This window comes from Macaca mulatta, chromosome X, assembly GCF_049350105.2.
Source record: "Macaca mulatta isolate MMU2019108-1 chromosome X, T2T-MMU8v2.0, whole genome shotgun sequence".
Classification (NCBI taxonomy): domain Eukaryota; kingdom Metazoa; phylum Chordata; class Mammalia; order Primates; family Cercopithecidae; genus Macaca; species Macaca mulatta.
The window spans coordinates 125535525-125560011 of NC_133426.1; the positions used below are offsets into that span (position 1 = coordinate 125535525).

General features: G+C 43.9%; 2 protein-coding genes across 5 annotated transcripts in view; one reads left to right on the plus strand and one right to left on the minus strand.

Moving 5' to 3' along the window:
* Positions 1-3830: 3830 nt before the first annotated feature.
* On the plus strand, positions 3831-5724 carry CT47C1 (cancer/testis antigen family 47 member C1). Of its 3 annotated transcripts, none has more exons than XM_077988767.1 (3): positions 3831-4171; positions 4235-4712; positions 5599-5724. In XM_077988767.1, exons 1-3 carry the CDS (start codon positions 3908-3910, stop codon positions 5721-5723), a joined length of 867 nt encoding a protein of 288 aa, XP_077844893.1. In that variant the 5' UTR covers positions 3831-3907; the 3' UTR covers position 5724. The 3 variants fall into 3 exon arrangements, with proteins under 3 accessions (XP_077844893.1, XP_028697764.1, XP_077844892.1); XM_028841931.2 differs by having other exon boundaries at positions 4238-4712; XM_077988766.1 differs by having other exon boundaries at positions 3831-4766.
* A 3216-nt stretch (positions 5725-8940) lies between these two features.
* KIAA1210 overlaps positions 8941-24487 on the minus strand; it is an 80460-nt gene continuing 64913 nt past the window's right edge. For both annotated transcript variants that reach the window (XM_028841932.2, XM_015128082.3), the window contains exons 8-12: positions 23833-23941; positions 16902-20105; positions 15737-15900; positions 13304-13409; positions 8941-11799 (exon numbers count right to left, since the gene is read on the minus strand). In XM_028841932.2, coding sequence (XP_028697765.1) covers positions 11624-11799; positions 13304-13409; positions 15737-15900; positions 16902-20105; positions 23833-23941 — 3759 coding nt within the window. In that variant the 3' untranslated portion in view covers positions 8941-11623. The remainder of the gene's footprint in view (positions 11800-13303; positions 13410-15736; positions 15901-16901; positions 20106-23832; positions 23942-24487) is intronic.

Consider the following 24487-nt stretch of genomic DNA (forward strand, 5'->3'; position numbering starts at 1 on the left):
AGACAGCTAAGAGGAGAAAGGGAATGGAGTGACTTTAACGTGAGTAGGTATTGTTTTCCTATTGCTGCTGTAACAAATCACCACAAACTTTGTGGCTTAAAATACAGACTTACAATATTAGAGTTGCAGAGGTCGGAAGTATCATTGAGCTGAAATCAAGGTGTGGGCAGAGCTGTATTCCTTCTGGAGACTCTAGAGGAGAATCTGTTTCTTTGACTTTTCCAGCTTCTACAGCCTGCCCACATTCACTGGCTTATAGTTCCGAACTTCCTCCATCTTTAAAGCCAGCGACATCAGGCCAAGTCTTTCTCATGCTGCCACCTCTTTGGTTCTCTCTTCTAATTCCCTCTCCCACTTTTAAGGACGCTTGTGATTGCATTGGGCCTATCTGGCTAATCCAGAATAATCTCCCTATCCTAAAGTCAACTGATTAGCAACATTAACTCTATCTGCAACCTTAATTCCCCTCTGCCAGGTAACCTAACAGACCCACAGGGTTCTGGGGATTAGGACATGGGCATCTTTGGGGAGGCCAGCATTCTGCCTGTGATAATAACAACACATAATGGATGGAATTTATGTAAGTAGGCAAATGAAGAAGATGGTAGGAAGGTAGAGTGAAAAAGTGGTTAGGTCAGCAGATTGGGGAAATAATCTGATGGAATTGAAACATTGTAAGAGTAGAGAAAAAAATTTCTAAATGGTGCCATTTCTGGTAATGGAAAATGGAAAAGGCTAGTGTAGGACCATGGGGGTAAGCATCTGATGTAAGGTTGGAGAAAAGATCAGATGAGGAGGTCATGGAAGTGGAATTCCAGGGCGTGGGATGAGTCATCCCTGTGGATGTTAAAGTCACCAAGAATGATGAACAAACTTCAGTGTAGGGAAGAAGACTGAGGATGCAAGGAAAGGCATAAACCCCACAAGCTAGATGAGCCTGTAAGTGAAAAGGAGCCTGTGGTGGTGCAGACTTGCCTAGAATTGGAAGAATGGAGCCCTGACATGCAACTCCACTCCCAGGGGCTGAGCTCAAAGTCACAGAGTCTGTGCAATGACCCCTTGGGATGTGGGGGTCAAGGTCAAATCCCAAGAGAGACCAGCATTCCAGACTGTCCCCCACCCCTCTCGTGGCTTCCACGAGCAGCAAGAAGTGCTGGACTTGAGGACTGTGGGCTCTCCCCCGCCTGCAGGGAGATGGGACTCTTGTGCCAGAGTAGGCACAGAGTAGGCACCCACAGCCTACTCTGGCTGTGACACAGTAGACTAGGAGGCAAGCAAGGGACCAACTCACTCCTTGTATGTGGGGGACGGGGGCAGGGTCTCCCCTGAGGAGTGAGATCCCTCATTGTCCTCAGCCTCACAGCAGAATCACACTAGGTTGCAAAAGCAGAAATCTCACACGAGGCCAGGGAGACGATCCCAAGAGAGAAAGGAAGGGGGGATAGCAAGGCCCTTTGTAGACGGTCAAGCCCTAGGCAGGTAGAAGAGGAACACCATTCATGGTGATAGTGATTCCAAAGCCCTTTGCTTCATTTAGCAAACATTTATCAAACACTGACCTGGTGCAGAGCCCTGTGGCAGGCACTGTGGGTGTTACAAACTTGAGGCAGGCCTGGACGTTCACCCTAAAGGGCCTGTGCTTTCTTAGAGGAGCTAAACCATGTCCATGCATATCACTGTCATTCAGGATCGTGTCTGGTGAGGGTGGTGGGGGACAGATATAGAAAAGTAGGCTGCCTGGAGGCGATGAGTTTTGAGCCAGCCTATAAAGGAGATCTTTGGGCTGGTCATCCCAACATTAAGTGGAAATCTCTGAGGGTTGTTGTGGCTTTAGGTCTCTCCCTCTGGCCCACTTTGACCCTGATGGTGGGTCTGCAAATGGAAAGGACTTGGCCACTTCTGTTGACTGATAGACGGAGGTGGGGTGGGGAAAGAGAGCACCTTTCCCTAAGAAAATCTGAAATCCTGGGTTGTGCCAACTACCTGACTTGGCAAAGATCAGATGTCATTGGTGGGATAGCTGGAAATAAAGGAAAGGTAGCAACTACACACCAGAGATAAGGGAATGTGACATCCTGGATGGGTCTGCATCTGCAGGCAACAGGCTCAGGCAGATAACCAAGGCTATGGAGATTGTTCCATGGACTTCTGGCTCACGTACTTGCCATGAAGAGAGCCCCAATGCAGGAGCTGGGAGGACACTCTCCCTCAGTTTCACTTCAGGTAGTTTCACTTCACTTCTTGAAAGCACACCTGCTCAGCTTTTTCCTTTCTCTTCTGTTTGCTGGTGCTAACTAGTTTCCCCTCCCAGGGACTTGGAAACAACCGTTAAGATAGCTTACTGCCACTGCAACAGAACCATCTCCTCCAGGATCTGCCTCACTCCTTGACAACAACTTGCTCCATAACAAGCCCAGTGCCCAGTCCTATCTCCCTGCAGAAAGAAGCAGCTACTGCTGTGCACTAGAGACCTCAAAATTGACAGCAGTCATCACATTGTGTTTCACACTCATTGATAAGTGGACAAGGAAACTGAAGAGGGAATGATTTAGTATAAACTGGAGTCTCGGCAAATATATTGGAACGTTGACACTATGCAGCTGGGAGGGCTCAGCTTCCAGAGGTCTGAGCTAACCTCCACCCCAAAGAGGGGCATAGGAATGATGGGGGAAGAGGTACTAGGATGTAAACCATGAGCAGTCTGTCATCTTTGGATTTCATCAGTCAAACAAGCAAGAGGTACAAATAACAGTTGTAAGGAGGCGTGGCATTGGTACATGGAAGACACTCGATACATTTGGTAAATGAATAAATAAATGGTTTAATGAATAAGGTTGATCACTTTAGGTAGGAGGTGAAGAAGATCGGAGGGCACTGACCAGGCAAATACAGAAAAGAATGGTGGTACAGGCCAGGCACGGTGGCTCACGCCTGTAATCCCAGCACTTTGGAAGGCTGAGGCTGGCAGATCATGAGGTCAGGAGATTGAGACCATCCTGGCTAACACAGTGAAACCCAGTCTCTACTAAAAATACAAAAAAAAAAAAAAAAAAAAAATAGCCAGGCATGGTGGCGGGCACCTGTAGCCCCAGCTACTCGGGAGACTGAGGCAGGAGAATGGCGTGAACCTGGGAGGTGGAGCTTGCAGTGAGCCGAGATCACGCCACTGCACTCCAGCCTGGGCGACAAAGCAAGACTCTGTCTCAAAAAAAAAAAAAAAAAAAAAAAAAAAAAAAAATTCGTGGTACAAAGAGGAGTATGTGTCCTATGGAAGGCAGGAAACCTACTTAGTGATAGTAATTACATAATAGTCTCCATATTGCTTCCGGGCCTTGCAGAACCTAAAATTTTTCCTCTCTGCCCTTTACGGAAGTTTCCCCAATCCAGGGTGCCTCCACATTGGACCACTATAGTGTTGCTAATAATCGTAAAATTAAAAGGACAGGACTTGTGTGGACCTAAAGGCTAGCCCTGGACACTAAGGTCTCAAAGAAAAGGTGGAGTTCTGGATTCTGAGTTGTCCTAGAGCTTAAGGGCCTTGATCTTCATTGGACGCAGAGCATGTCAATCTGAAGTTTTCAGCAAATGAGCTTAGAGCTCACTGAGAACCCCTGGTTGACCCTCCCCGGTCCCGCCCCCTGTCACTTGCCAACCGGAATCTTTCCCGCCTTGTCTAAGTCCTCTCAGGCCAGCCTTGGAAGGAGGCTCCTGGGATTGGCTCCCTGCCCTTCCCACCTTAGGGTGTCCTCTGAGACAGACTCTTATTCCCTCAGTAAGGAGACAGACTCTTATTCTCTCAGCAGCCAGACCCTCACCTCACCTCAGCCACAACCACCTCAGAGGCCACCGACTTCACCATCGTCGCCTCAGCCTAGTCGCCACCCCAGTTGAGGCACTGACTGGCGTCATGTCTGCCACAGGGGATCAAGACCCGATCCAAGAGGACCGGAAGGCCCCAGTGAGCCAGGAGAGAGCACAGGCCGAGGCGGGAGGTGACCGGGAGGCTGGTGACTCTGGCCCCGACAGTGGCGACATGGTGCCCGTGGCTGAGGTGGCCGGAGTCACAGGGCCCACGAGAGGCCTCGGGGAGGAGGAGGGTGAGCAGGCGGCAGGCTTGGCCGCAGCCCCTGTGGTCAGGAACCCCGAGGAAGACTCAGAGATCAGGATAGTAGTGGAGATGGTGGAGGAGGAGGAGGAGGAGGAAGAGGAGGAGGAGGAAGAGGAGGAGGAGGAGGAGGAGGAGGAGGAGGAGGAGGAAGAGAGGAATGAGGCGGGCAACTTTGACTTGGTCGCGGCCACCCGTCGCTACCCCATAATAGGCTTTCGCGTGGAGTTTCTGGACATGGTCCACTCCCTTCTCCACCGCATCTATCACAACGACCACATCCTGATCGGGATGCGTGGCGGCCGCCTGATGCGGAGGCCCCGCACTGCGGCGCCCAGTGGCTCAAATGAGCCCGCACTGTTGCTGGTGCGTGAGAGGCTGGGCGTGGGGGCCATGGGCCCTGAGGGCGAGGGCCTGGGCCTGCTCCAGGAGGCCGCGTCGGTCCCAGAACCTGAGGTGCCAGCAGACCAGGCTGAGATGACCAGGGAGCCTGCAGAAGAGTCCGCAGAGGAGGCCTCAGAGGAGCACGCAGAGGAGGCCGCAGAGGAGGAGCTTGCAGAGGAGGCCGCAGAGGAACCGGCCACAGAGGAGGCTGCTGCTCCCGAGGGTGAGGAACGGGCTACCTGCAGTGGCGGGGAGGCAGGGACCCGTGCATCCGAGGGTTCCAGGCAGGGCCGTGGTGCGCGCATAGCTGGTGAAGAGGGTGGTGAAGCGGGGGTCGGGGCCTCGGGTGGTGAAGTTTGGGTCAGGGCCCTCCTGAAACTTAAGGCCAAATGTGTCCCAATGAGTCGAAGCCCAATTCTCTAACGACCTCTATGATTTTGAGAAAACATGCTGCCCTCTACCAACCTGTATTTGATAGGAGATCTGAGATCATCGATGCCATTTGGGGGGCCCACAGATGAATGGCCGGGTAGACAGGAGTTCAAGAGGGAGGTCGGCAGGAAACAGAAGGGACGCCGGAAAGAAAAGAACAGGCAAATGGCAGACATCCTTTTTGGTTCATGGCTTTTCAAAGTGTAAAGATTCTTAGAAAGTTGATCCCCAAATGATGAAGTGATATATTGGCCCTTGGTAAAAATGAAACATTCAGGGGGGTGAGGAACCAATGAGCTTCACCATAGAATTTGTCTTTTGAGGTAACAAATATTTTCCCAACCAAGTTCTGACCAAAACACTTGGAATGAGATCAGACACAATGATTCTAATCTCTTCTTCTCCAAAGAACTAGAAATAATCAGCAGCTTTGGGTGGGATATTTACTGGACAAAAGGGAAATAGTGTCACTGTGGAAATGATCAAGCAGCAGCAACGTGAGGTCCATGGAACTGTTGTGAAAACCAGTAGGAAGATGGCCAGCTATTCCTTCCTTAGTTAAGTCTATCCTCCTGCTTCTCCTGAGGGTGGAGTACGGGATGCCGCTGCTAGTTATAAATTGGGCTATATTTTCTGCGAATGTCTGGTCCCAACGTCTCTATTATTCTCCACTAAAGAAGTCACTAAATATCAGCATGAAAAGTGGGATGAAAAGGCCCAAGATTCTGCAGGCGAGGAAGAGAAAGAACAAGAAAAAGAGAAGGATGAGAAAAACAAGGTGAAGAACTCCAAAGGGACCTAGACGCAGCAGAGCGGAAGCTGAGAAAATCCAGGTATCTGTGTATAGCTTTGAGGATCACTCAACTATTCCTGGCATTTACCTGTTACTGACAGTTTTATTTAAAAAAAAAATCCCAGTAAATTAATTAAGAAAATGTTTTAGTTTAAAACTTCAATTTAACTTACTTAAAATGTTACTAGAATATTCATGTACCTAGTAATATGAACTGCAGTGTGTTCTGAAATATACTTCATGGCTACTCATTTGTTCATGTTGAGGTCTTTTGTCCTCTAGCTGCAGGACTACTAACAAGTGTCAAATGTATCAGACCTACTACCTAAGACCAATATTTGTGTAGAAAACAGTTGCCAGACGCAGCATCTAACTTTGTTGGGCCACACATTAGTTGGGCCTTCATTACTTAGCCACAGAAATGCAGGCTCCCATAGTAACTAGGAGGCAACTCAATGCCTTTTACAAAGTGACTACTTACAAATAGCAAAAAGCTAAGAATTTCAAGTAGGACCACATTTAATGACTAATACCTAAATATTTGTTTAGCTATATATCTTTGTATTTTATGTGACAAATGAAAAGAATGTGTGTAATTAAGTGTTAAGGCATATCTGTCTTCGAGTATATTTAAATGGTTAATATTTTTTCTTTTTTTTTTTGCATTTTCACAGCTGTATATTTCATAACAGCTTCTTTCTCATATGGTAGATATGGAAACCAAGGGTCTGGGAGGGTAAGGGAGTATCATTTGTGGAACTAGCACAGGCTGTTAAAGCTCGAGAGATTTATTTAAATCCCAGAATTGCCTCTCATGTAAAAATAACAACAACAAGCTTTTCTGGTGCTAGGGAGACAAGGTTGGTGTGATCATTTGACTGGAACCATCAGTTCCACAAGCACCCTGATATCTAAGCTTGCGAGTTACAAAAGGAAAAGGTGTTCTTCTCTGCTTGTTTAAGATATAGCACACAAATGTTGCAGATATACACAGAGCTGGCCATTTTCTTCTATTTAGAAAGTCACTGGTGCTGCTTAATGTACCATTGTTTATTTTTTTCTCATTTCATTCTGTAGTTGGGAAGAATAGTAAGAAGATGAAGAAAGAAGACTCTGCTGTTCATTGTTTTTATTTTATTTTATTCAGATGCCTGCGAGAATTTTAACACATATCATTCCAAAGTTCTTTACCTCAAACGTGGTATCTAGTGACATCTAACTTTTATCTTTCACAAATATATTTGACAGTGTTTGTTCAAGTTAAAAATAAGAGTTTGTTTTAAATGAATAAATTGAAACATGGGGAGATTTTTCAATAAATAATTCTGACTCAAATCTCTCTTTTACCTCTTTGTTTTGGCCCACCATACCTTCACTGAAAGATATTACTTTCCACCATTTGGTAAGATTGTTTTAAATTATTTTACTGCAGCCAAAAGTCAATTAAAATGTCAAGTTTAAAACCATTTTTGAAAAGAGAGAGATGGGGCTCAAGTCTTTAGAGCTGTGCTGTCTACTACCTTAGTCACTAGTAACGTTGTGGCCGCTGAGCGCTTGTAATATGGCTAGTCTTATTAATATGTCTGTAAGTGTGAAAATAATATTGCATATCTTACTAATGATTTTCATACTGATTACATGTTGAGATGATAATACTTGAATTAAAATGAAATATTAAAGTTTTTGTTGGTTTCTTTTTATTTTCTAATGTGGCTACTAGAACATTTAGAATTACCCATGTAGATCACATTATATGTCTATTGGACAATACTGCTCTAGAGCATGGTTTTGAAGAAAACTTCATGGATGGCCCAGGTTACCTAGAAGCCACATGGTATTGCTGAGCTTGGGCCCAGACTTTGATTTGGAGCAGTGGTTCTCAAAGTTTGGCCCCCAAGCAGCGTCATCAGCATTACCTGGGAATTCTCAGACTCCACCCAAGACCTACGGAATCTGAAAATCTAGGGTGGAGTCAGCAATCTGTGTTTTAACAAGACCCCCAGGGACTTCTGATGAACACTAAGGTTTGAGAACCACTGGTTTCAGGCAACAGAGGAAGAAGTTCAGCACCTCCTGTAGAGCCAGGGTTAATTCACTGGCTCGGGGCTGTTTCAGGTAAACTGAAAGGGACAGCAAGGGATGGGCTGGGGAGGAGACTAGAATTCACAGGGGCTGAGGCCTAGGGGGAAAAATGCATAAAGAAAAAGTTGGGTCCAAAAGGATACAAACATGATACCATGTGTATGACTTCGAAGAAAACATACAAATGATCACCATAAATTGATTGTGGGTACATATAGAGAGACTAAAAGGTGTGCATGTAAGAGATGCATACAAGTGTAGCATACAGAAAGACAAGTACATTTGAGATGGTAGTTACCTCTCAGGGAAAGAAAGGGAGGGGCATTCTAGTAGAGAAGGCTCCACAGCAGGCATCAACTATATTTGTAATGTTACATTTCTTAAGCTGAATAGTAGATGCATGGATGTTTATAGTAATGTTTTCTACAATTTTGTGTAGGTGTGAAATATTTCTAAAGCGGGAGGGGAAAGGGGAGTAGTTCTTCCCACATCACTGGGGCAGGACTTACAGGAGGCTGAGAATTCTAGAACCCAACCTGGCCTTTGAGGTCATTATGAACGTACATTTGTCATGGAAGGAGATAAACCATTAAATAAAACATGCTATATTTGTTTATTTAAATATTTCAAATACTTAGACATATGGTATGTGGATCCCAAGTTGAACTCTTGTTCTAAACCCTGAACATGTTACAGATGAACCAGGGTCAATAGCTGGCCTATAACCCCTTTCCCTTTCTCTCTCCATGCCACTTTGTTACCTGAGCACAGTAGGGCCCCTTGCTTCTGAAAAGTGCTTGTTCCAGTAGCCCATCTTGCTATAGGACTTGGACTTTGTCCCTGACGCAGGTTAGAGTGCAACCACCAATCACCTTGTCTCTTCTGCTCCCCACCCCAACCACACCCCCTCTTTATTCTCCAGGTGTTCAAACCCAAAACCTCTTCAATGGCCCTTCTCCCCCATACCAAATATCAGTGCGCACCTGAAAGCCATCAGCTTGGTCAGGCACACCTGCGTGGACTCCCTTTATTCTCAGCACCACCTCTTAAGAACATTTTACTTCTCTGACAACCTTCAGCTCTGAATTGTCAATATCCTATCTGATTTCCCGTCCCATGTCACAGACAGAGATGGACTACAGAATAGGCTTTATTAAATTTATTTGCTTTGCATATATCATAAATCAAAAAAGCTAAAGAAGTAGAAAACTTGTCAGAATGTGCCTTTAGGCATTTATAAAGAACTTAATCTCTTCATTTAAAAACAGAGCTTTGTTGTTAACTGTGGAAAAGAAATTGTTATTGAAGAGTTCTCAGAGTGACAATAACTGAATACAGGTTCACTGTGAAAAAAGGAAGAGAGGTGTAACAGCTGTGTTGTTAATTGTGGAAAAGAAATTGTTATTGGAGAGTTCTCAGAGTGAGAATAACTGAATACAGGTTCACTGTGAAAAAAAGGAAGGGAGGTGTAACAGCTGTGTTGTTAATTGTGGAAAAGAAATTGTTATTGGAGAGTTCTCAGAGTGAGAATAACTGAATACAGGTTCATTGTGAAAAAGGGAAGGGAGATGTAACAGCTAATCTACCAGGAGTACCCAGATAAAGGGCATCTACCTTAATATATTGTTCACTATGGGAATACAAAGGAAATAAAATTCACTCAATCAAAATAGCATTATCAAAATGGCAAAGGCACGGTATCAGGAAAAATAGATGTTATATAGAGAAAATGCAACATTTAGCATGTAATTGTACTGTGTCACATTATACCAGCATCAGCAAAACCCAGCACCAAGTGTTTAGCTCCGACACCTCACTACCTCTCTGGATTTTTTTGCATGGGGCAGCACCCCACTCAGAATATAAAGGCACAGTCAGATGTCCAGGTCTTCATTTCTGTTTAAGCAAAGCAACACAGTGTAACAGAGGCAGACACAGTGATAACTATACTGAGAAGTCACTTCTGGGTCTCCTAGAAAAACGAGCTAGGTTTACCCCCCAGACATCCAAAGGGAGCCTCCCTTAGTGTTTGGTGGGTTTGGGGGATGGAATGAAGGGAAAGACATAGAAAGGAAGATTTAACCAACTTCTAGTGAACCTAGATGAGATTCTAGGGTGGTCTGCATCTCAGAAAGCCAGCCAATTAAGGAACTGGCTCTGGGGGTAAAGGTGCCTACATCTTCATTCTTAGCTGAGGAGTTCTTAACGGAGGCTGTGCTACAAAAGAAAAAGACTGTGTGGCAAGATGGGAAGGGAGGCATCAACATTTGCAGGCTACTTGCCCCCACCCCTCATAGCTGACCATCCCTCTCATTCTCTTTCTCACTCTCCCTTTTTGGTCTTCCCTCTTCTCCATGGCTGGGAGATGAGTGGGTCACTGGAAGGTAGTGTCTCTCCAGCCTAGTAACTTTTGAGGTGTGTGCCCCTAGGAATGAGGGTGCGGAAAAGCTGATTTACTCACTTAACGCTTCCAGGTAGCAGAAAGTTCATTTCTCAGTGGCTTTGGGATTGCGCTCTTGCTTTGGGCTAAAACCTTGTGAAGCAAAGATAGCTGAGGGAAAAGGACAAGAAGCTACATGGAGTTCTCCACCTTAAGGCTGGAACCAGAGAGGAAGGAGTTCCAGTGGCCCCAGATGTGCATTGAGGCAGTAAGCTTGCCATATGCCTGATGGAAAGTACAGCTTTTGGCATCTGTAGAACTCTAATTTCAATAGGGTCTTCAGTGCTTAACAGTATATATGTGATAGACAGTGATTTCTGTGCGATCAGAGAGGGTCACGGTAGTATTGGGACAAGAAGCAAAACACTGATGGACTCACTATCCAGAGGAGTAAGATAATTCCCAAGAAGCATTCTGCGTCATAGGGAGGTGCTCGCTGCAGCCAGGCCTGTGACAGGTTGATGTGAGGCATGTCCAAAGAGGGAGTTTTGTGTAAGTGCTCTGCGTGTTACTATCACCCAAGGAGAAAGCATCAGGGGCCCCCAGGGACACAGAGAAGATGTGTCAAGGGGTGATAGGCTGTGCAGAAATTTTCTTGGAGACCCAGAATTTTCACTTCCACCATCTCTTTTAGGAGTCTTTGCAAAGTTTGGAGCAACAACCAAATAATTGCAGCATCTATCTAGGCTCATAAAACCTAAAGGCCAATCTTTGGGTCAAATCATCTGAATGTTTCCATTCCAAAGTTAAAGATTTTGCAATTCTACAGCAGTGCAAATGTTTTCCATAGTTTTAATAGAGGAAATGCTGGGTTTCTGGGTGCTGGCAGTGGCTATATGGAAGGTTAAGCATTCATGGCATTTATTTCATTCAAATAATTATGTTTTAATTCACATTTCTAAGGCTATTTTGCTTAATAAATTCTTATTTTGCTTAATACATTCTTATTTTGCTTAATACTTATTTTGCTTAATAAAACTGGTCACAGTAAAAAGATCACTACATAGAATTAATACAGCTATTAGCAATTATCATTTAAAATGCTGATGCTTGGCCAGGCGCGGTGGCTCACACCTATAATCCCAGCACTTTGGGAGGCTGAGGTGGGCGGATTACAAGGTCAGGAGATCGAGACCATCCTGGCCAACATGGTGAAACCCCGTCTCTACTAAAAATACGAAAACAAAATTAGCCGGGCATGATGGCGGCTGCCTATAGTCCCAGCTACTGGGGAGGCTGAGGCGGGAGAATGGCGTGAACCCAGGAGGCGGAGCTTGCAGTGAGCGGAGATCGCGCCACTGCATTCCAGTCTGGGTAACACAGCGAGACTCCGTCTCAAAAAAATAAAAATTTTTTTAAAAATGCTGATGCTCCACACAAGGGCTCTTTATTGCATCATCTCTGCCATGTGGCTCCATGCTTTGGCTTTCTTCCTGGCCAGGGAGAACCAGACAGGCTCAACTGGCTCTACTGGCTTCTGGAACTTGGCTGGGAGAATTGAAGATCGTTTGATTTCTTTTTCCATGGCAGGCACTTGCAGTATCTTCTGAGCTTCAAATCCAACTGGAACCAAAGCAAATAACACACAAGCAATAAGGAATCCCAGAGATATTGGGGTATGTTGTTTATGGAATGCCAAAATGTTTCCTCCTTTCAGGCTTCCTCTGATCCCCCTGCTCTAGTGCTTTCTAAACCCTTCTCCCTTTGGTGCCAGACTTCTAAAAGTTAGGGCCTGTGTGATGCCATGTGTGATATGTCAAAGGTGTAAAATCAACATGGCTATAGCCACAGGGCCCTGGGCATGGGAAGGCCTGGGAGGTAATACCTGTGCCTATAACTGCCAATCTTTGGGTGGTTATTACTGGATTGTCTTACATCTTTGAACTGAGACCAGAGGGAAACATACTGTATCTGCTTAGTTTCTAAAATTTCAAATAAGGTAATGTTATTTGTGTTTGCCAATTCATGATTTCATGTGAAATGAATTGATTGATGACTCAATAGATGCACCCAGTAAAAGTTGATGGTAAATAATATTGTACTAACCCAACTACCCCAGCCAAGCAGACTACCTCCCTACTCCTAATTCCACTCCCTCCCTCATCCTGCTTATCGTCAATTGACTTAGTGACTTAGACTCAACCAGTGGTTCTCAATCCTGGCTACACATTAGAATCACCTAGGGCTCTTTTAAAAAACGCCAATACCCGTGCCGTTTCCTGAAGCAAATGAATTAGAATCTCTAAGGATGGAGCCAGGACCATCTGTAATTTTTTTAAAAACTCACCAGGTGATTCTGGTGCACAGTGACAGTTGTGATTCACTTGATAGGAGTATAGTGCCCATGAGGCCATTAAAAGCTGTGAGTAAGTCAGCTGCTGCTATTTCATGGCCAGAAAATGGGTTCCTGAATTCCTGGTCTAATTTCTTCATGAGCGGGATTAAGGGAGAGGACAAAGATGGTTCAATATAAATCCATCCTCCACTCCCCTGCTCCTGCTGAAAAAATTCTCTCTAGCACACAACTCTTTCTGGTGAGATCACATTTTATTATATCCCAGCAGAGTATTCCTCTCAGCTGTCAACATTTCCTCACCACTTACACATCCCTGCTCAGAATACAGAGAGGCTTAAACAAGCCTTCTAAATAATTAAAAACAATTGAATATCATTGGGCCTTTAGAGTGAATTATTTTCAACAGTTTCGTTGGAGATGTAGAAAGTGAGAAAACACCGCTTTGCTATGAACTGGAAAGTGACTCGGTACTTTCCTCTTGCATACCCAATCAGAAGAATGTTTCAGTGAGTGACCACAGTTTTGTGCCTAGACAGCTTCTCTGATGAGGCAAAAGACTGGAAGACCCTATGAAAGTTATACACTGGACTTGTATTAGTCAAAATAATTAGATTTTTCTAAAATAAGCTGTATCTAATTAAAGAGCCACGCGAGAAATCATTAAGCTGACTTGGGAGGTAAGAGACAAATATTACCTGAGCTTGAAATTGCAAAAGTTTCACAACATTTTGCCGGGGCTGTTTTCCGAGTGGTCGGGATGTATGCTTTTACCTGATTTTGTAGGCTTAGGTGGCTTCATCTGTGCTCTCTTCTCCTGTTTATGGACACTGGAAGTGAAAATCTTTTTAGGTTGGTTTTCATTTTCAGGGCCAGCTCCCTTTAATACAAAAATGAAAACAGAAAGCTTGTAAGTTCTGACATTAAAATGGCAGATTGCTTATTCAGAGGACCATAGAGTGCAAGCCCTGTCCTGGGTACTATGAGTTTAACAGTATCCAAAAGGAAAGATTAGAGATATATAGATAGATAAGGAGAGAAATAGCATTGAGACTTTTGGCTTGAAATTTAGGTTCACAAAACCTAAGCTGGCTCAAGTTTACCACCTTTCAGACCAGAAAGAAAGAGCTGTTTAATTTTACAAATAGTGAAAGCAGGTTAACAAGAGAATTATTTAACTTGAGAACAACCTTTTCCTTAGCACTTTACCAACACTTAACAGCAAGCTAACAGAACATGGTAGTTGCAAACAAATCTGATCAATTCATTCAAGTGAGTTCCATAAGATTTCTACTTTTCAAAACTAGCTGACATATGACTTGAAGCATTTCTCACATTAGAAAGTAATATACCTGTAGGTCTTTCCAAAATTCTGCAGTTTATTCTTTTCAAATTAACCTCTTCATAATTGGTCTAAATTAGTGAGTTTATATACACTAATCTATCTCTCCTGACAAAAGCTTTAATCAGGCTGAGAGCAGTGGACTATAATCCCAGCACTTTGTGAGGCTCAGGCAGGAGGACCACTTGAGCCCAGGAGTTCAAGACCAGCCTGAGCAACATAGTGAGACCCATATTTACAAAAATATTAAAAATTAGCTGGGCATGGTGGCGCATACCTATAGTGCCTATAGTCGCAGCTACTATGGCGGGGATGAAGGGGAAGGATAATTGAGCCTGGGAGGTTGACACTGCAGTAAGTTGTGATTGTGCCACTGCACTCCAGCTAGGATGACAGAGTGAGAACCTGTCTCAAAAAAAAAAAAAAAAGCTTTAATAAAGGTGGACTTTACCCCTGTGTGATCCTGTCCCCGTGTAAATACTAACAATGAAAAAGAAAAGACCTTTAAAGCAAAGAGTTACACAGGTCCTTGCATGGTCCTTCAACAAATTTAGTAAGCACTTAAAAGTATAGGAGCTTAGACATATCTCTTGATATGCGAATCTGGTATGTTTCCTTGAGTCAGTTTTCTGCAGGTTTGATAAGAGGAGAAAGGCATCATCCCATCAGCTCTTACCCACATGTGGTAGTTAGCCTAGTTTACCACATCACATTTTATAACTTACAGGTAGGTGCCACACCAAACCAAATCAATATGTAGAAATCCAAACATCAAACACAGAAAGGGAACTTGTTTTGTACTAATATGGAAAAGTGCCCAGAAATAAAATGTTAAATGAAAAAAAAAACCAGTATTTATAGTTTGATTCCATTTATAAACATGTGTATAGATAGATAGATAGGCATAAAATATCTGTAAAGGTAATCACTCAACTCTTACCCCAGTTATTACCTTTAGGTATTTTTTTAAGCTATGAGGATGCAAAGGCATAAGAATGTTACAATGGACTTTGGGGACTCTGAAGGAAAGGGTGAGAAGGCAGTGAGGGAAAATACTATGAATTGGGTTAAAATACTATGAATTGAGTTAAAATACTATGAATTGGGTTACAGTGCACCAAAATCTCACAAATCACCATCAAATAACTTACTCATGTAAACAAATACCACCTGTTCCCCCCAAACCTTTTTTTTATGGAAATAAAGAATTTCCTTTTTTATGGAAATAAAAAATAAAAAATAAAATAAAATGACTTACTCCTTATTTCTCAACCAATTTTGTGGAACCTTGCTTTAGAATATTGAGGGCAGGATTTGTTTTGTAGATCTCTCTATATTCATGACTTTACACAACACCCCCCCACACGCACATGCACTTTTGAGAAAGGATCTCGCTCTGTCACCCAGGCTAGAGTGTAGTGGCGTGATCTTGACTCACTACAGCCTCCATGCCTGGGATCAAGCGATCCTCCCACCTCAGCCTCCCACCTCAGTAGCTGGGAATGTCAGTGCATGCCACCACACCCAGCTATGTTTTTGTATTTTTAGTAAAGATGGAGTTTCAGCATGTTGCTCAAGCTGGTCTTGAACTCCTGAGCTCAAGGAATCCACCTGCCTTGGCCTCCCGGAGTGCTGGGATTATAAGCATCAGCCACCACACCTGGCCTGCACAAACCCTTTAAGAGCATAAAAGCAGGGCATATTTGTATAAATGCAAAGCAAGTCTTTCCCTAAAGACTCCTCCTGCCTTGATTAATGCTCCCAAAGAGAGGGGGAGCTGCATGTCCACAAAGTTCCCAATAGAAGCCTAATGAGTGATTCCAGCAACCTTTTTGGAGTGTTTTCTTGGCTACCCCAGGTCCTACCCCATATTTAGGCTCCTTAGGCTCAGCATTGGCTCCAGCTCTGCTCTTAGTTTTCAGCTCTTTCATAGGAATGTGGGCCTTGAAACTCCTCTGCTTCTGCTTTGCCATATTTATCCAAACTGGCTCTGAGACAGCATAATCTGACTGTTGACCATCAGGCTTTCCTGAGAAAGAAATGAAAGGAGTTAGAACTGAAGCAAGGCAGGCAGGGTCTTGAGCCTGGCTGGGGCTTACCCACAATAATAACCCAAATGGGACCCTTGTTAATTGCCAAAGGAAAATAAACAGATATCAACCAGAGAAGGCCCCCCTTTTTTTGGGCCCTCCCTACAACTTGGCAAGGCAGGAATTCCTTGGGTAGTAAAGAAGCTGTACTTAAAAGTGGGCATCCTGTCCCTTTACTGGACCCTTCCCTTGTCCATCCCTCATCTCATCTGCAAATCAGGGTAGGAAACACTTGCCAGGGGTGGGCTGGGAAAATCCCAAGGATGCCAGAGGCTCAGGCCATTGATGCCATTCCTCTAACTCCTAGAAAAATCTTAGAGTATTTGTTACTTCATAGTCCCTCGTACAAGTGTGTGGTTACGTAAGTGTGGTTACAGGAATATAAAAGACTTTCCCAAGGATGGAGTGTGAAAGTCCAAAGGTTTTGGGAGACATTAGTGCCCAAAAGATCGCCTAGCTCTGAATTCTTAGATATTTCAGGTGAGCGAAGAGACATTTATGGCAAATTAAGATTTCAGGCTGAGAGACTGAATATAATGTTCTACTAATGAGTTGGCTTTAAAAATCCACATGGTGTTACGGAGGGGCTTAATGCATGTAAACGTATTTTGAGAAAAGCATAAAATTCCATCCAAACGTAAGGTGTGCAGAGGGTGAGGAAGAGGGAATGGGGAGATGGTCATGTGTCTACTGTGGAATGTAGATGGATGTCCAGAGGGGGACCCCATTGGGAAAGGGAAAACTCAAAATTAACTACCTCCAAATCTATTAAATCTAGAATGGGGCACTATTTTGCTCCCAAACCCATAAGCCAGCCCTGTCAAAGCCACAATTCAGTAAGCAAGGCTAGAATAGACTTTAATGCCCATTCAAGGCTTTGCTTTCCAGTTCTTCTTTCCACGTGATATCTACTTGCCATCTGGAGAGATAAAAGCCTTACCTGGGATCTTGCAAGCAGGTTGCTTCTTGGCCATGCTTTCAGATTTGGGCCTGCTCTGTTGCTTCTCTGCAACATTAGATATTTTGGTGAGGTTCCCTGCAGCCTCCAGGAGCCCCTGGGAAGTGCTTGTTGTGATTTTATGCCCCCTGCCTACAGAGGATGAAATTGGGCCCGAGGGCACTGAAGCAAGCTGGTTGAAGTTATCTTGTTTCTCACTCTTATACTTCTGTGAGGAAGGGGCTCTTTTCAGTCGAACCCCAAAAAGCTTTTCAACATCATCCTGGTTGGATAGGTTTGCATGCTCGTTATTATTACCATCACCACTCTCAAGATCTTCTTTCTTAGAGCAAATGTCCCCAGAAGTGGATGTTTGCCCAGCAGGGGCAGTGGTGAGCTTCCCAGGTTTGGTAGCAGGGGCCGGGATGCTCTTTATGGGGTGTTTGGAACCTTGGCTGAATTTATTGGTTTTGTTTGCAAAAGCTTGATCTCTTCGTAGGAACCAGTTGTCAGAATTGCTCTCAAAAATAGACCGCCTAGCAGCAGCATTCACAGAACTTGAATGAACCTGTTGCTGGAAAGGGCTACTTGGAGGCAGGTGCTTCTCACCGCTGCTCTGCTTTACAGGTACATTTGCTGGGCCCTTTGATGACATCTGTGGCTGGAATTTAGACCTATCTGAGGCTTGGGAAGAATGTTTGGGAGGCAGCTGCTTTTTAGAATTCCTCCACTCTTTAGGAGAGCTGGCAGAAGCAGAGGAGACTTTTTGCTCATACTCAGGTTTCCTCAAGGCCTGGGAAAGCTGTCTGGGAGACAGCTGCTCTTTAAAACTGCTGCACTTCCCAGGAGCTTTCTCTGAACGTGAGAAAACTTTCTGTGGGTCTTCAGGCCTCCCCAAGGACTGTAAAGGGTGCTTCATAGGTAGCATCTTTGAAGAAATGCCTCCCTTAGGATTAGCACTCCCTGAATCTGAGAAAACTTGGTGCTTGATTTTAGGCTTCGACAAAAATTTGGAAGGAAGATTGGGAGGCAGAGGTGCCACTTCACTGCCCCTCTTAAGAGCAGAGCTCTCTGAAAAGATTTGCTGTGCCATAAATTTCACGAATGACTGGGTTGGACGCCTGGGAATCCGTGATTTCTTAGAAATGCCTTCAACAGCCATTTTCTCTAGATATGAGGTCATTTCCTGAACTTTAGACCTCTTTAAGAACTGGGTAGCGTATTGGGGAGGCACTGGGCTCCCAGAAATGCCTGCCTCAACAGCAGCCCTCTCGAAATCTGAGGACAGTTGCTGGACTTTATTTCCCACAGTAAACCAGGAAAGATATCTGGGAAGCAGCTGCTCCTTAGAAATGTCCTCTTCAACAGTAGTGCTTTCTGGATGTGCAGGGAGTTGATACAGTTCCTCAAATTTAGGGGTCACCCATGGCTGGGAAGTGTATTTGGAAGGTGTTGGCGCCACAGGACTGCTGCATTCTGCAGAAGTACTCATTGAGTCTAGGAACTTAGGCCTCTCCGAGGGCTGGGAAAGGCATCTGGGAGGCAGCGACTCCACATAAGTGCCTTCCTCAACAGCTGTGCTTTCTGAGATTTGCCAGATTTGAGGATCTGTCAAGGACTGAGGAGAATATCTGGGGAGCAGTGGCTCCACAGAAATGACTCTCTCAACAGCAACATCCTCTGAACCTAAGAATATGTTTTGTTGAACTTTAGGATTCATCAAGGGCTGGCAAAGAAGTTTAGGAGGCAGAAGCTTCACAGAAATGCTCTCTTCAACAGCCATGCTCTTTGGAGATGAGGAAACTTCTTGCTCCACTTTAGGGTTCACCCATGGCTGGAAAGGGTGTCTTGGAGGGATTGGCTCCACGGAACCACTCTGTTTTACAGAAGTGCCCACTGAACTGGTGGGGACTTGTTGCTGAACAGTAGGACTCATAATGGGCTGAGAAGGGCATCTGGAAGGCAGCTGCTGTGTGGAAGCATTCTGCTCTTCAGGAGTATTATTTGAAGCAGAGGAGACTTCTTGTTGGTCTTTGGGCTTTCCCAAGGCCTGAGCAGGGTGTCTGAGAGGCAGGTCTTCCTCTGAGCTGCTGCAATCCTCAGAACTGTTGTACTTTTCAACATAACTGCTTGATTCTGTGAAGACTTCTTCATCTTCAGGCTCTTCTAAAGCCTGGGAGGGGCATCTGGGGTCCAGCTCCTCCTCAGAGCTGCTCAAGTCCTCAACAAAACTTTTTGATTCTGAGAAGACTTCTTGTTCATCTTCAAACTTCCCCAAGGACTGGGAAGAGTGACCATGAGCCAGTTCTTCAGAACCATCCCCCTCCTCAAGAATATTCTCTGAATCTGAGGAGACTTCTTCAGCATCAGGCTTCCTTGAGGACTGAAAAAGGTTTCTGGGAGGCAGAGTCTTGGCATAAACATCTCCTTTGGCTGTAATACTTGTCATACCCAAAACACTTGCTGTAAAGGCCTGGTGAACATTTCCAGAAGGCTTTTCTTTGCAGGTAGTTTGAACATCCTGGGCTGACTCCATTTTGGATTGGGCCTTCCGTGAATCAAAGCTGAAAGCTTCTTTATCTTCTAACTGGATATGAGAAGGATTCATAGACACCTGAGCCTCTGCTGCTACTGAGAGAATGGCTTCCTCTTGGGTTGTAGAAAGACTTTCTACCATCAGTGAAAGAGAAGCTCTGGCTTCTGTCTTCTCAGCTCCAGAAGCCACATCTTCATGGTATGGTTGTGGATCACTAACCATGGAATTGTCCATGTTTTCAGGTATGGGCTGCGCTGCTGATGCTTTTCTGGATCCGAAATCTACGCCATCATTTCTCCTTCCCATGTCATCTTTATCTGAAAGCAACCCCTGAGGGGTAGTGGTTTCTGGTTGTGGAGTTGTAGGCTGCTCCATGTTGTCCTTCTCCAAGGACAAGTGCAAGAATGGGACATTCCTGGCAGTCTTATTGGTAGGCGAAGACCCAGCTCTATCGCCCAGGCCATACCCTTCACTGGATTGTTTAAGGCTTCTTCCTTTGAATTCACACTCACTCAATCCTGAAATACTTGCTCCTTTTCTTCTCTGTCTTCTTCCATATGCTGCTGACATTGGATAGCTCTGACTCCCAGAAGCATCAGTGTTTGGAGCCTGGTCTGTTGTCTTCTTATCATACATCTCAGTTTTGTTGTTCTGTTCCTGGCTTGAGGAATCTGCACCAAACAGAAATAAGGAAAGGAGAAATACATGTGACTTTGACTTCCTAAAATAAGAATACTGTGCCCTGGCCCAATGGTACCTATTTGCTACTGAATTTCCTAGTATGAGGAAGCAGCTATTCGGAAGACAGAGGGCAACTTGGTCACTATTAGGTTTCTGCAATTGGACATTTTTAAGCCAAAGAGAAATCCTAGCTCTAGAAACTGATTCCAGGGTTGGCTTATCACCTTTTTACCAATAGTCTGGTCCACCATTCAGTGTGAGACACATCAGAAGGCAAATTTTGAACCTGTAACAATGACTACCTTTGGAGAAACTGACTAGGGAAGGAGGAATGGAATTTTTTACTTTCTAATTAGCATTTCTATTTTCTACATAATATTTATCTGAACTACTTGAAATTTCATATCATGTGCATGTATTGCTTTGGGTTTTTTGGGGTTTTTTTTGTTTTTTTGTTTTGTTTTGTTTTGTTTTTTTAGACGGAATCTTGTTCTGTCGCCCAGGCTGGAGTGAAATTGAAAATTAATTATGGCTCTATTTTACACTCTACCCAAAAGACAAATTTCACACTTTGAATTCATACCTCATACCAGGCTGCAGTGGCACGATCTTGGCTCACTGCAACCTCTGACTCTCAGGTTCAAGCAATTCTCCTGCCTCAGCCTCCTGAGTAGCTGGGATTACAGACACATGACACCACGTCCGGATAACTTTTGTATTTTTAGTAGAGATGGTGTTTCACCATGTTGGTCAGGCTGGTCTCAAACTCCTGACCTTGTGACCCGCCTGCCTCAGCCTCCCAATGTGCTGGGATTACAGGCATGAGCCACTGTGCCCGGCCATATTCTTTGCTTTTAAGGAGGGGTCAATAGGAGTTATCTGGGAGGCAAGATTATGGCCCCTTTTTCTTCTTTTTTTCTACCCTCATATTAAAACAATCCTAGTTGTTTTTATTTCCAAGATGCAGATTGGAGACATTGTTAGCGTGTCTCTCCCACTTGGAAAGACAAAATAGTATGTAGATATTCTTGCTGTGAGCTTTTTCCAAGAAGCAACACAGGAACTTAACAGAAAGAGTGAAGCCAGGTGACAATAAACTATAATAATCCATTAAAAAGTGGGCAAAGGACATGAATAAACAGTTCTCAAAAGAAGATATACAAATGGACAACAAACATATGAAAAATGCTCAATATCACTAATCACTAGGGAAATGCAAATTGAAACACAATGTGATATCATCTTACCTCAGCCAGAATGGCCATTATGAAAAAGTCAAAAAACAATAGATGGTGGGATGAATGTGATAAAAAGAGAATACTTACACACTGCTGGTGGGAATGTCAATTAGTGCAAACTCTGTGGAAAACAGTATGGAAATTTCCCAAAGAACTAAAAATAGATCTATGATTCAATCCAGCAATCCCACTACTGAGTATCTACCCAAAGGAAAAGAAGTCATTATATCAAAAAGACACCTGCACACATATGTTTATTGAAGCACAATTCACAATTGCAAGGATATGGAATCAACCTAAGCGCCCATCATCCTATGAGTAGATAAAGAAAATGTCAAGCACAAGGTAGTAGTTGTACAGATTACTCCTCTCCTTTCTTCTAGTACTTTTCTAAGGAACTCACTTTGATCCCCAGATGGAAGGGCCCCTCGCTGCCTTTCTTCCCTCACTATCTGCTGCATCCCTAGCTCCATCTAGTGGTTTCATACCCAGCATATGGCGCTGAGAATAGCTGACTGCACTCCAAACCACTTCCATGATATGGAAAATCAACTAAAGAAAATGTGATACTACTCAGGCATAACAAAGAATGAAATAATGTCTTTTGTAGCAACTTGGATGAAACTGGAGGCCAATATTCTAAGTGAAGTAACCCAGGAATTGAAAACCAAATACCACATGTTCTCCCTTATAAATGGGAGCTAAGCTATGGGTATGCAAAGGCATACAGAATGGTATAATGGACACTGGAGACTCAGAAAGTGGGAAGGGTAGGAGGGGGTGAGGGATGAAAAACTACATAATGTATACAACGTACATTACTCGAGTGACAGGTGCACTAAAATCCTAGACTTCACCACTATACAATTTATCCATGTAACCAAAAACCACTTGTACCCCCAAAGCTATTGAAATGAAAACATTTTTAAACCAATCATATGTAATATACATGCAAAGAAATTCTTGGAATGCCTTAACAATTGCATTGGTCCACAGGCTTCAGGTCAAGCACAAGGTAGTAGTCGTACAGATTACTCCTCTCCTTTCTTCTAGTTCTAAGGAACTCTCTTTGATCCCCAGATGGAAGGGCCCCTCGCTGCCTTTCTTCCCTCACTATCTGCTGCATCCCTAGCTCCATCTGGTAGTTTCATATCCAGCATACAGCGCTGAGAATAGCTGACTGTGCTCCAAACAACTTCCATGATATGGAAAATCAACTAAAGTATCTGCCCCCATGGATACTGACTCAGTTCTATCCTCTGTGTGTAAAAGAGACAACTATTAAAAAATAAAGCTCAAAGGCTGGGTGCAGTGGCTCACGCCTGTAATCCCAGCACTTTGGGAGGCCGAGGCAGGTGGATCACGAGGTCAGGAGATCGAGATCATCCTGGCTAACACGGTGAAACCCCGTCTCTACTAAAAATACAAAAAAATTAACCAGGTGTGGTGACGGGTGCCTGTAGTCCCAGCTACTAGGGAGACTGAGTCAGGAGAATTGCTTGAACCAGGGAGGCGGAGGTTGCAGTGAGCTGAGATCGCACCACTGCACTCCAGCTTGGGTGACAGAGTGAGACTCCATCTCAAAAAAATAAGTAAATAAATAAATAAAAATAAAGCTCAAAAAGATTTTTTTTAAAGTACTCATCTAATCTTCCTTTTTCTTTCTTTTTTTTTTTCTGGAGAGTTTTGTGGTTTTCTTAGTTTTCATGGGACAATGTGTTTAGGAATATCCTGTCTTTGAACCCACATGTGAAATCTTTTGTGGCAAAAACGTAACATAACTGTTCAACTTAATTTGAGGAACTGGATTTTTTATCAAATATTGCTTGAAATCAGCTTGCCATCAGCTGGAGCCAGCATCAACATATGCACACGCATAAACATACAGAGAGATTTTCACTCTGGTGATATTTGTTGTTTGGCGATTTAATAGGTGTTGGCTGCCAAGGACATCTGTCTGCAGCTGCATAACCCCTCTTTGTCCATGGATGTGGGCAATAGTATCATCATTAAGAAAGTCATTTTCTCTCTACAGGAAGAGAAAGGCAACTTTTAAAAAATGATTTTTTGGCCAATTATGTTATTCCTTTCTGGTTCTTTTGCTGAGGAAGAATGCTGAAGGGAAATCAGTGACTGTCCTCCCGTATCTGGGCTCACTGAGGAACTCAGCATGTACGTTAGCCTCAGAGAGGATGAAACAAATTCACAAACAAAACACCTCTCTTGTTGGAAATTCATTTAGATAAAATAAGAATCCAGGTATGATCCTTTACCTGAACCCCACACAAGTGGCAATTGTATTACTTTGGCAGTTTAGATGGAGAAGCCTGGACCACATTTTCTGCATATAAAATTGAAAGCTCTCTGAAGACCAAGGGCAGCAGTCTTAGGTAATTCTTGGGTACAGCTCCTATCAACGTAGCACTGTGTAATGAAGTCTGTCATACATGTTTCTGAGTGAGGGTGAAGATATGCTAACCTGCACTGTCCGTTCCCAGCTTCTTTTGGTTGGTTTCTTTTGGTTTGGTTATACTCTTTTCTTCTTCAGAAACCAATGGAAGGTTTGGCTCCTCCTGCTTTGGTTCCACCTGAAACAGGAAAAGAAAGAGCTTGAATCCTACTGAAGTGCTTTCCAACCACTTCTGCATGGTTGCCAAAGAAAAAGCATCAGGAAAAATAGTTCTTGATGCTGGGCGTGTAACAATACCATTAAAGATGGACGTTATTTCAATGGAGATATTTCCAGGGATTTCTTAATGGAATTGTTTCCACCAAGAGATCCTTGGGGATCATTTTACCTATTGTAAGTGGTTCATCCAGTTTTGGAGTTTCTAATGTCTGAGTGACACACTGCAGGGATCTCTCTAAAATACCCTGGAAATGACTGAACCACATTGGAAGGTCACGAATCTGAAAATGGGGTTGTTGGGTCTGACAACAGTCATGCCCTCGGCCATATTGGGATTCTCAGATTTGCTTCACCAGACCTGTGAGCTAAATTCAAATCCATTTTGGCTTCTTTTCAGGGAATTTAATGAAAGCATGAATTATCTCTTTCCAGATCAAAAGAAGAAAAAGAATTGGGGTTTTGTTGGGAGGGAAAGGAGAAAAAGCTGAAAGGTTCAGCCCTTACA

What these genes read in the sequence shown, in the direction of transcription:
- CT47C1 (XM_077988766.1), top strand. Translation starts at nt 3,908, where the DNA reads ATGTCTGCCACAGGGGATCAAGACCCGATCCAAGAGGACCGGAAGGCC. An exon ending in AGGGACCCGTGCATCCGAGG is followed by an intron (nt 4,767 to 5,598) that starts GTTCCAGGCAGG and finishes TCTCCACTAAAG; the next exon opens with AAGTCACTAAATATCAGCAT.